General features: G+C 67.0%; 2 protein-coding genes across 2 annotated transcripts in view; one reads left to right on the plus strand and one right to left on the minus strand.

Moving 5' to 3' along the window:
- LOC114071160 (M-phase inducer phosphatase 2-like) overlaps window positions 1–2,327 on the minus strand; it is a 5,936-nt gene extending 3,609 nt beyond the window's left edge. Inside the window, exons 1-6 of the mRNA XM_027908893.1 lie at window positions 2,227–2,327; window positions 1,874–2,019; window positions 1,511–1,562; window positions 643–684; window positions 203–233; window positions 39–122 (exon numbers count right to left, since the gene is read on the minus strand). Coding sequence (XP_027764694.1) covers window positions 39–122; window positions 203–233; window positions 643–684; window positions 1,511–1,562; window positions 1,874–2,019; window positions 2,227–2,327 — 456 coding nt within the window. The remainder of the gene's footprint in view (window positions 1–38; window positions 123–202; window positions 234–642; window positions 685–1,510; window positions 1,563–1,873; window positions 2,020–2,226) is intronic.
- Window positions 2,328–4,006: 1,679 nt separating this feature from the next.
- The window catches only part of SPEF1 (sperm flagellar 1), an 11,246-nt gene continuing 4,397 nt past the window's right edge, over window positions 4,007–10,855 (plus strand). The window contains exons 1-7 of the mRNA XM_027908894.1: window positions 4,007–4,254; window positions 4,359–4,470; window positions 4,827–4,983; window positions 5,626–5,659; window positions 5,769–5,880; window positions 6,444–6,546; window positions 7,199–7,301. Of these exons, the coding sequence (XP_027764695.1) occupies window positions 4,119–4,254; window positions 4,359–4,470; window positions 4,827–4,983; window positions 5,626–5,659; window positions 5,769–5,880; window positions 6,444–6,546; window positions 7,199–7,301 (757 nt within the window). The 5' untranslated portion in view covers window positions 4,007–4,118. The remainder of the gene's footprint in view (window positions 4,255–4,358; window positions 4,471–4,826; window positions 4,984–5,625; window positions 5,660–5,768; window positions 5,881–6,443; window positions 6,547–7,198; window positions 7,302–10,855) is intronic.

Genomic DNA, 10,855 nt, shown 5'->3' on the forward strand with positions numbered 1-10,855 from the left:
CCGGGGTTTTCCCTTCCCACCCCCCCTGCCCCCCTGACCTGTTCCCGGGGGTCCCCCCGGCCGTTGAACTCGGTGCCATGTGAGATGTCCCTGAGGGGGGCACCGCCTGCCAGGAGCCGGGGCTGGGGGACACGGGGGGGTCAGGAAGGGCCGCGCAGCCCCCCCCGACCTCATTAACCCCTCCCAGCCCGGCGGCACTCACCGGCAGGGAGCGGATCCGCCGGATCCCGCGGCTGCAGGAGCAGGGAGAGGAAAGGATGCAGCCGGAGAACGTCCCTGGATTAGGGGGGTCCCATCCCCTGGCACGGAACCCCCTCCTCCCCCGTCCCCACAGTGGGGTGAGACCCCCCCGGGGCTGTCCCAGCTCAGGAATTCCTCCAGGATTGGAGTGAACATTGATGGGATGATCCCGACCCCGGGAAGGGCACGGGGACAGTCGGGGGACGGGGACAGGGGACAGCCTGGGGACAGGGACAGTGACAACCTGGGGACAGGGACAGTGCGGCTCTGGGGTCTGGGGAGAGGGACAGGGACAGGTTGGGAACAGCAGTGGGGACAAACTGGGCATGGGGCAAGCGTGGGGCCAGAGTGGCTTTGGGGTTGGGGGCCAGGGCCAGCGTGGGGCCAGAGCCCCTCACTCACTCTCTGTGTCCCCTCCCAGGCTTCAGGATCGCCCCCTCGAAGCTGTGGGGACAAGGACAGTTGGGGTTGGGATAGGGGGGTGACACCCCCTGTCCCCCCTCAGCAGCCCAGAGGCCCTGGGAATGATCCCCTCCCCCCCAGGGAACCCCCATCCTGGGCCGGGGGGACCCCAATCCCACAGTGAGGAGCCCCAACCCTTGGCCAGGGGACCCAGGAGGAGGGAGGAACCCCAGTCCTGTGCTGGGGCACCCCAGTCTCAGGCCAAGGAACCCCAATCCCAGTTTGGAGACCCCAATCCCGGGTTAAGGGACCCCAGCCCTGGGCTGGTGGGGACCTCAATTCCGATCACAGGGACCCCAATCCCGGGTCAAGGGACCCCAATATCGGCCGGGGGGACCCCAGTCCTGACCACAGGCACCTCAGTCCTGGGCCAAGGAACCCCAGTCCCAGGCTGGGAGCGGGGGCAGCGCCGGGGTGGTCCCGGCGCCCCTCCCTCCGTGCCCAGACAAAGCCCCGCGGGCAGCTCCAGCTGTATGGAAATGCTGGATGGAAATGCTGGATGGAATTGCTGGATGGAAATGCTGTGGCCACCGGGAACTCCGGGAACGTTGGGGCCGCTGGCGGGGGGCCAGATGGGCCCCCCACGCCGAGCCCCCCGGCCATGCGTGGCGTCCCCATCTGTCCCCTTCTGCCACATCTGTCGGGAGCTGCTGAAGCCACCGGGGTCACAAACACCCCCCACCAGGGGCTTTGCGACCTCCCAGGAGGAGATTTGATTTGGGGGGGTCACGGCCCCCCAGCAAGGGCCGGGACAGGGCAGTGGGGACCTCCCGGGGGGGTCACACGGTGTGTGTGGGGGGACACTCACACATCGTCCAGCGCCGCGGGGTCCTGAGCGGGGGGCGAGTCCGGCCCCAAACCTGCGGGGACACGGGGCGGGGGGGACACCAGTCCAGCACTGGGACCGCCAGTTCGGGCCGGGCTGTCCCACTCAGGTCACCCCGACCCCGGGGGGGGGGGGGGAGGGGGGGCCCTGGGGGCTTCGCCCATGACACCTCCCCCCAGCGGGATGACTCCGGGGGGGGTCCCACCTCCCGTGGGCCTCTCAAAGGGCCCCCCTCCACCTCAATCCCCCCTCCCCACATGTAGGAACCTCCTGAACCCCCAAGTGCCAGGACTTGCCCAGCTCCTGGTGGGGGGAAGTTGGGGGGGGACAGCGCCCATCACTCACCCGCATCCGAGGACTCGGAGGAGACGGAATCCCGGGGAAGATCCCGGGGGAGTTCCCGGGGGGATTCCGAGGGCCCCGGCTGTGGGAGGGAAACGGGGGAGCGCAGCCCCGGAGGAATCGCCCGCCTCTTCGGGGTGTCCCAGTGGCTGCGGGCGATTGAGGGGTCGGGGTTAGAGTCTCGGGGTGCCCCTCACCCTCTCCCCGGGAGGAGACGGGGGGGACCCCAAACCCATCCAACACCCCCCCCCCCGCAGGATCCACTCCCCGAGCCGCGCGTGGGGCAGCCCGCGTCCCGCATCCCGACCCCCCTGCACCCCCCCGAGACCTCCAAAGCCCCCCAAAGACCCCCTGACCTTCCCAGCCCCGCCAGGTTGTCCATGTCCAGCGCCAGCGTGGAGACCGGGGACACGCGTGGGGACACCCCGGGCAGCCCGTGGCCGGCCCTGCCCTCCATGGGCGCGCGGAGGGTGCGATGCGGAGCCGCTCTGTGCCCCTCTGTGTCGCGCTATGTCGCGACAGCCGCGTGTCCCCACCCACCCGGTGCCGCCAGGGGGCGCCAACCCCGCGGGGTCATTTATATTCGAAAAATAACTGCGGCAGCGGCCAATGGGAGCGAGGGGGCGGGGCCTGGGGCGGGGCCAGCCAATAGGCGGGGGCATCTGATGGGCGGGCGTGGCAGCCAATGGGAGGTGGCGGTGGGCTGGGGGGGCGGGGTCATGGCTTAGCGGAGGGGCCAAGGGTTGGGGGATAAATTTAGGGGGCACGGGGGGCGCAGCGCTGAGGGGACATGGAGGGGGACGCTGCCAGGTGGACAAGGCTGGGGGGGACACAAGCCTGGAGGGGGACACAGAGAGGGTGTGGCCATTGGGGGGTGGGGGGGACACAGCAGGGGACATGGAAAGGGAAGGGACACGGAGGGGTGCAGGGCTGGGGGTCACAGGGCCAGGGAGGGCATGACTGGGGGGGGACACAACCAGGGGAAATGGGTTGGTGCAGCGATGGAGGGCACAGGGGTGGCGTGGCTGGGGGGATAAGGGAGGGGGCATGGCCAGGGAGGGCATGGAGGGGTGCAGGGCTGGGGAGGACATCCCCAGTGTCCATATCCCCTCCCTGGTGTCCATATCCCATGGAGGATGTCCAAATTCCAGCCATCATGTCCGTATCCCATCCATGGTATCCATATCCCATCCCTGGTGTCCGTATCCCATCCCTGTGGGATCTCCAGCCCTCCACCGTGTTGAAGTCCACCCCGGGACCCTCTTGGGATGCTCCCCCTGCACCCTCCCAGAGGGTCCCCCGTTGCTCAGGGTCCTCCTTGCTGGGGGGTGTCAGGGCCCCACACTGATTGTGGCTTTCCTTGACCTGCCCCAAAACCTCACCCCGAGTATCCCCTTGCCCAAAGACCCCCTTTCTGTGGTCTCAGCACCCACAGCTCATAGCTCAGGACCCCCAGGACCCCCTCCCAGGGCCTCCACATCGCCCCCCAATGGCCACCCATTGCCATGGCAGCGGGGGCACGCCAGCCTTGCCCCCCCCCGTTGCCATGGCAGAGGGAATGCCCTCCCCATTAGGACACGCCCCTGTTGTCATGGCAACCGGGATGCTCCAGACAGGCCCCACCTCTGTCACTATGACAGCGGGATGCTCCCATGAAGTCCCTGCCCCGTTGCCATGACAGCGGTGAGGCTTTGGCCAGGGCCCGCCCCTGTTGCCATGGCAGCAGGATGCTCTTATTTAGCCCCGCCCCTGTTGCCATGGCAGCAGGATGCTCTTGTTTAGCCCTGCCCCTGTTGCCATGGCAGCAGCAAGTTGTTCCAGTTTGGTCCCACCCCCGTTGCCATGGCAGCAGGTCGCTCATGGGGTGGCCCTGGCCCCGTTGCCATGGCAACAGGATGCTATTGTTTGGCCCCGCCCCTTTTGCTATGGCAGCAGGGAGTTGTGATCTGGTCCCACCCCTCGTTGCCATGGCAGCAGGACGGTCAGGGTTAGCCCTACCCCCATTGCCATGGCAGCAGGACACTCTGCTAGCCCCGCCCCCGTTGCCATGGCAGCAGGATGCTCTGGGATGGCCCCGCCCCCGTTGCCATGGCAGCAGGACGCTCCGTTAAGCCCCGCCTCTGTTGCCATGGCAGCAGGACGCTCCGTTAAGCCCCGCCCCCGTTGCCATGGCAGCAGGACGCTCCGTTAAGCCCCGCCCCCGTTGCCATGGCAGCAGGATGCTCCGTTAAGCCCCGCCCCCGTTGCCATGGCAGCAGACGCCGTCCGGCCGCTCATGGCGGACGCGGCCCCGGCCCCGGCGCTGCGGGCCCTGTACCGCTGGCTGGACGCGGTGCCGCTGTCCCGGCCCCGCAAGAACATCGCCCGCGACTTCAGCGACGGGGGTGGGCCGGGGGGGCCGCCGGGAGGGGCCGGGGGTGCTCCCGTTCCGGGCTGGGTGGGGGGTCCCGGGTACCACCCCCTAGCCCTGCCCGCTGTGCTCCCGCAGTGCTCGCGGCCGAGGTGGTGAAGTTCTTCTTCCCCTCCCTGGTGGAGCTGCACAGCTTCGTCCCCGCCAGCTCCACCGCGCAGAAACTCGCCAACTGGGGGCACCTCAACAGGTAGGGCCGGGGGACCCCCTTCAGCCCCCCCCGCTGCCCTCCCGCTTCAACCCACCCCCAGTGCCCTCTGAGCGTCCCCACCTGTCCCACTGCTCCCCCCCCCGGAGCGCTGTGCCCCCTCACTGTCCCACGACGTGGTGTATTATAGTATTAATATATTATAATATATTATTCGTATGCCTCGCATTTTTAGACTTATAACATATAAAATAATCTCGATTCTATATAATCCCCATTACATATAACGTATCAAAAACTGTCCAGAGAACTATTTCTCCGATTTTAGGCAACTGAGTCCCTGCCCCTCTGCCCCCTCTGCTCCCCCCGCGGTGTTTCTTTGCCCCCTCCCATTTCAGGAAGGTGCTGAGTAAGCTGAATTTGCGGGTCCCGGACGAGCTGATCCGGCAGCTGGTGCAGAGCCAGCCGGGAACGGCGGAGCAGGTGCTGCTGCTGCTGCGGGACAGGATCGAGCAGAGGCAGGGACGGAACCACGGCACGGGCGGGGCCGAGCAGGTGGGCAGTGCCCGGGGGGGACACCAGGGGGTCCCGGGCCACCTCCTGCCATCCCCGGGAGTGTCCCAGGCCAGGTTGGGAGGGGCTTGGAGCAACCTGGGAGAGTGGGAGGTGTCCCTACCCGTGACAGGGGGTTGGAATCAATGGGATTTACAGCACCTTCCACCTTCCAACCCAACCCATTCATGGATTCTGGAATCCCTCTGCTCTGGAGCCAGGCTGGGAGAGCTGGGGGGGTTCCCCTGGAGAAGAGAAGGATCCAGGGAGACCTGAGAGCCCCTGGCAGGGCCTAAAGGGGCTCCAGGAGAGCTGGAGAGGGACTGGGGACAAGGCCTGGAGGGACAGCACACAGGGAATGGCTTCCCACTGCCAGAGGGCAGGGTTGGGTGGGGTATTGGGAAGGAATTGCTGGCTGGGAGGGTGGGCAGGCCCTGGCACAGGTTGGGCAGAGAAGCTGTGGCTGCCCCTGGATCCCTGGAAGTGTCCAAGGCCAGGTTAGAGCCACCTGGGCTGGTGGGAGGTGTCCCTGCCCATGGCAGGGGGTGGGTGTCCCCAGGGCCCTCCCAGTTCCTGGCCAGGTGTGCCGGGTGTTTTCCTGCCTCTCCCAGTTTTCCCATCTCCCTGCAGCCCCCGGGAGCTCAGGCAGTGCTGGAGGAGAGTGGATACCTGGACACAGGTAGGGCTGCGGGAAAGGAGGTCCCAAAGTCCCCTCACCATTTCTGGTGGCCAGGAGGGGACTCAGCCTGGGACACCCCAAAAATACCCCTGGGAGCCCTGAGGGGCAGGGGAGGGGGCAGAGGTGTTTGGGAGGGTGACAAAGTCCCTGCTGGGTTTTCCAGGCCATCCCAAGGGCAGGAGTGATGTGGGAGGGGGCTGTTCCCGGGAGGGCGCTGCCAGGTAAGGGCTGCCCAGGGGATGTGCCCCTCCTGGGGCCCTGGGGGTCACTCTGTGGGTCAGGGAGGGTCCCTGGGGGGGTCTGGGGGTCTCTCTGAGGGTCTAGAGCATCCTTTTAGGGTTTAGGGGATCTCTGGGGGGCTCTGAGTGGCCCCATGGGGGCCAGAGGGTCCCTGTGGAGCTCTGAGGGTTTCCATGTGGCTTTGGGGGGCCCCGTGGGGATTTGAGGGTCACTGTGGGGGCCGAGGGGTTCCCATGTGGTTCTGGGGCCCCATGTGGCTCTGGGGGTGGTCCCTGTGAGGCTCTGGGTATCCCCATGTAGGCTTGGGGGTCCCTGCAGTAGTCTGGAGATGCTCGTGTGGCTCTGGGGGTCCCCGTGTGTCCCTGGGGGTCCCTCTGGGGGTCTGGGGGTTCCCGTGTGTCCCTGGGGGTCCCCGAGGGGGTCAGGGGAGTGCTGAGCCATGGGGAGGGGGGAGCAGGATGTGGGGGATCCCCCCCAGCCTGTGCAGCTCCCGGGGCCGCAGGAGGGGTCATTGCTCGTCCCCGCGGGGTCTGTCCCGCCCCAGGGGGGTGTCGAAGCCCCCCGTGGGGGTTCCGGGGGACGCTGCCATGCGCCTGCAGCTGGTGGAGCGGGAGCAGGCGCTGCGGCTGGCACAGGAGACCATCCAGGTGAGCCGGGCAGTGCCGGGCCCGCCGGGGAGGGGCACGGGGGGACACGGCGCTGGCCCTCCTCCCGCAGCGCCAGACGGCGTTTTCCCCGCGTTTATCCCGTGAAATCCCTCGGAAAGCCTCTCCCTGCAGATGCCTCCCCTCTGGGACCAGCTTTTCCCTTTCCCTCCTTGCCGCCCGACCGTGCCCTCATTCCCCGTTCCCAGCGCTCCCAAGGCCCCTCCTTGTTTTCCCCCTAGGTGGGTTTTGGGGGTGGCTTCACCCCTGAAATTCTGCCTAAGATCGGTTTTTTTTTCTGCTGGAAAACATTCGAGATGTAAAATGTTGGAGGGGGGGGGGGCGACAGGGCAGGAATTTTGTGGGATATCTGGAGTGAAGCTATTCCCGGGACCTGGGAGGGACTGGGACTCCTGTTTTGGAGGGGGAGGTTATTTCCATGTGGGTTGTGGGGACCCCAAATCTGTCGCTGCTGCTCCCCTGCCTCAGTGTCCCCCCAGTAAAGGTGAAACCTCCCTGTCCCCACGTTCCCTGTCCCCACGTTCCCTGTCCCCACGTTCCCTGTCCCCTGTCCCAGACAGACCCCCCGGGATGGGTCTGGGGCGGGTGGAGGTGCCTCCCATCCCCCCCCAGACCCCGCGGGGGGTTCCCCCAGATCCTGCAGGCAAAGGTGGAGCGGCTGGAGCAGCTCCTGCTCCTCAAGAACCTGCGGATCGACGACCTGAGCCGGCGGCTGCAGCAGGGACGGGGACAGGGACGGGGCCAGCAGCGCTGAGGGACCCTCGGGACACCCCCCACCACGGAACGGCCTCCCAGTGCCCCCCAGTGCCCCCGAGGGCCTCCCAGTGCCCCGCAGTGCCCCCCACAGGCTCCTGCTCCATTCGCCTCCCACACTGGGAATTAAAGTCGTGGATGGTCGCTGGGATGAGCTGGAGGTGCTGTGGGGTGGGTTTGTCCCCAGCGGGAGCGGGGGAAAACAGTGGGGACAGCGGGGTGGGGACAGCAGGGGGGGATGGCAGTGTGGGGACACTGTGGGGACAGCAGAGCAAGGGCACGGGTGTGGGGACACTGTGGGGACATCAGAATGGGAGGGGGGACATCAGTGTGGGGATGCCAGTGCAGGGACATCAACGTGGGGACACTGTGGGGACATCAGCATGAGGACAGCAAGGTGGGGACACTGTGGGGACACTGCAGGGGCATCAGTGTGAGGACATCAACATGGGGGCACCGTGGGGACACTGTGGGGACAGCAGGGTGGGGACATCAGTGTGGGAGGGAGAACATCTGTGTGGGGATGGTAGCTCAGGGACAGCATGGGGACATCAGCATAGGGATATCAGGGAAGGGTCAGCAGCGTGGGGACCCCCTGGGGACGCCATTGGCTGCTCAGCCCAGCGGACTCTGGGATTTAATCCCTTCCCAAATCCGGTTGTGGTTGTAATCCCAGAGCAAATCCGACCCAGCACACGGGGCTGGGGGGGACAGGGACCCCAACACACAGGGCTGGGGGGGACAGGGACAATGTGGGGGGTGACAGGGACCCCACAGCTCAACCTCGCACTGAGGAACCCCCTGGTGTCCCCCATTCCACCTCTTGTCCCCCCCCAGGTGACATCCCCAGCTGTGGGGACATGTTTGGGGGTGGCACTGGGGACCATCCCTGTGCCAGGGGCACTTTTTAGGGAAAATCCAGTGGTTTTGGCAGATGTGAGTGTGGGGTGTCCTGGCAGGGGACGAGCCAGGCCCTGTGTCCCCTCCCATGTGTGGTGTCCCCATTCCAGAGGTGAGGACACAGCTGGGCTCTCTGGATCCTGGGAATGTGGATCCCAGTTTTTTTAAGCATTCTGGCAGCTGGAGCTGCCGGGCTGAGGGGTCAGCTGGGCCCCCTGGGGGGGACATGAACCCCCTGTCTCTCACGTGTCCCCCGTCTCTCATGTGTCCCCTGTCCCTCACTGCATCCGGGATCCACATTCCCAGGGATCCATGGATATCCTGGGGGAGCAGGGACAGGGGTCACAATGAGGGACAAGGGGCAGGGGACATCCCTCACTGGGACCCTGCTGTCCCCCCAGGGTGTCCCCTGGCCCTCAGTGTGACCCCTGGCCCTGCTCCCCCAGGATGTCCCTGGATCTCTGGGAATGTGGATCCCGGTGTTTTAAGTGTTCTGGCAGCTGGAGTTGCTGGGCTGGGGGGTCAGCTCAGCCCCCCGGGAGTGACATCAACCCCCTGTCCATCACGTGTCCCCTGAGCCAGCAGGGAGGGACACGGAGGTCGGGATGGAGTAAGCCAGGCCCTGGGAGATCCCTCGGGATGGGAGGGATGGGGCTGGTTGTTCCCAGGCTCAACTGTATCCAGGAGTGGGGTGAGATGGGATAGGATGGGATGGGATGGGATGGGATGGGATGGGATGGGATGGGATGGGATGGGATGGGATCACCAGCCCTGCCCCCCCGCGTGCCCCAGGGCCCAGCAGCGGTCCGTCCCTCCCTGCGGTGTCGCGGAGCTGTCGCGATATGTGTCGGAGCCCCCAGCCCCGGCCCATCGCGCGGTTTCCATGGCAACGGCCCCGCTCACGGGGGTCCCTCCCGCCCCCCCCCGCAGTTCCCCCTCCACCCGCAGGGGGCGCCCTCGCCGCGCGCACCCGCTCCCCATTGGCTGCCACCACCCCGGCCCCGCCCCCAGAGACAGCCCCGCCCCCGACAGTGCTCCGGGACGGCCGTTGGGGGCGGGGCCCGGAGGCGGGACCGGTGGGGCCGACGACCAATGGGAGCGGCACTGGGGGAGCGCTGGCCAATGGGAGAGAGGGGGCGGGGCCGAGCAGCGGGAAGCGGGGACCGGGAGCGGAGCGGCCGCGGAGGGGACGGAACGGGGTGAGACGGGATGGGGGAACGGGGGCGAGAGGGGTACGGGAGTCAGAGGGGACACCGCGGGGTGAGAGGGGTTCGGAGGGAACGGGAGGATGGAGGGAAACGGGGGTGGTGAGGGAGGACACCGGGAGGTGAGAGGGGATGGCGAGCGACGGGGGAACAGGGAGGGACACGGTGGGTGAGAGCGGACGGGGGGAATCCCCCCTTTCCCAGAGCCACGGGGAGAGTTCCCTGCCCATTCTCTGCTCATTCCCTGCCCGCTCCCTGCTCCAGCTCCGTTCCCAGGCGATGCCCCCCGGCTCCAGCAATTGAAGTTGGACACACGGACAGCCGAGGGGACTCGAGGGGACACACATGGCGACGGCCGGCAGGGGTGAGTCCGGATCCTGTGTCCCCTCTCGGGATCCCTGCCCGGATCCAGGGCCAGGCTCCCGCTTTGGTGTCCCTTCCCCAGGCTCCCCCCTGTCCGTGGCCTTCCCGGGGTTTCCCTCTGCCCTTAATCGTGCTGGGGGGTCCCTTCTCCATATCCAGGAGTTCGAGAGCTGCCTGGAGCTTTTGGGGTTCCCTCTGCCCTGCTGGGGGGTCCCTCTGTCCCTATCCAGGGATTCAGGGGCTGCCTGGAGCTTTTGGGGTCTCCTGGCCCTGTCCATGCTGGGGGGTCCCTCTGCCTGTATCCAGGGATTCAGGTTTCCCTGGAACAGCCCACGGAGCGGATGAGCAGGTCAGTGGTCACAGGTGACCGGCGGGACATTCCTGCTGTCCAGGGGGTCCCTGCTCCCCCCTCCAGGAACAGGCACACCCCTGGCACCCCCCACTCCCGGGGTGCTCCTGGATCCCAGTGCCTCCTGACAGGCTCTGGCAGTGCCAGACTGAGGGGTCTAGAGGGGACCCCCAAAGGCCCGAGGGGAGACAAAGCCCGAGGGGGCTCTTTGTGCCATTCCTGGGTGGGATTTGGCTCCTTTGTGCTCCCAGAATCCCGGGGGAACAGGGCTGGGGCGGCTCCATCCCGATGGCTTCACTCCCTGCGGAGCCTCCTCCGGCTTCCCGGCAGGACGAGGCTGGAGAGCAACAGGAGCTGCAGGAGCACCAGGAGAGGGGCTGGGGGACCCTTTGGGGGAGGAGGGGGGACCTGAGCCCCTGAGGGACCTGAGCACCTGGGTGTCCTCATTTCAGGGGACACGGTGACACCGAGGGTCCGACAGGTCCTGGGGACTCCCCTGCCGTGGGCTCAGGGGGGAAATGCCAGATGCAGGTGATTTTCTGCCTGTCACCACCCTGCCTGTGACCCCTCCAGTGCCACTGTCACCCCCTCAGGCTCCTCCAGGGCTGTCCCCACCCGCCAGGTCCGCGCTGTCCCCTCCCGAGCGGGGACAGGGACGTGTCTCGGGGCTGGGCCAGCGGGATGCCGGGCCAGCTGCCCGCGGTGCCACCTCCATCCTCCC

This window comes from Empidonax traillii, unplaced genomic scaffold, assembly GCF_003031625.1.
Source record: "Empidonax traillii isolate 1590-97213 ecotype Southwest subspecies unplaced genomic scaffold, ASM303162v1 scaffold1872:size53649, whole genome shotgun sequence".
In the NCBI taxonomy this organism is placed as follows: Eukaryota; Metazoa; Chordata; class Aves; order Passeriformes; family Tyrannidae; genus Empidonax; species Empidonax traillii.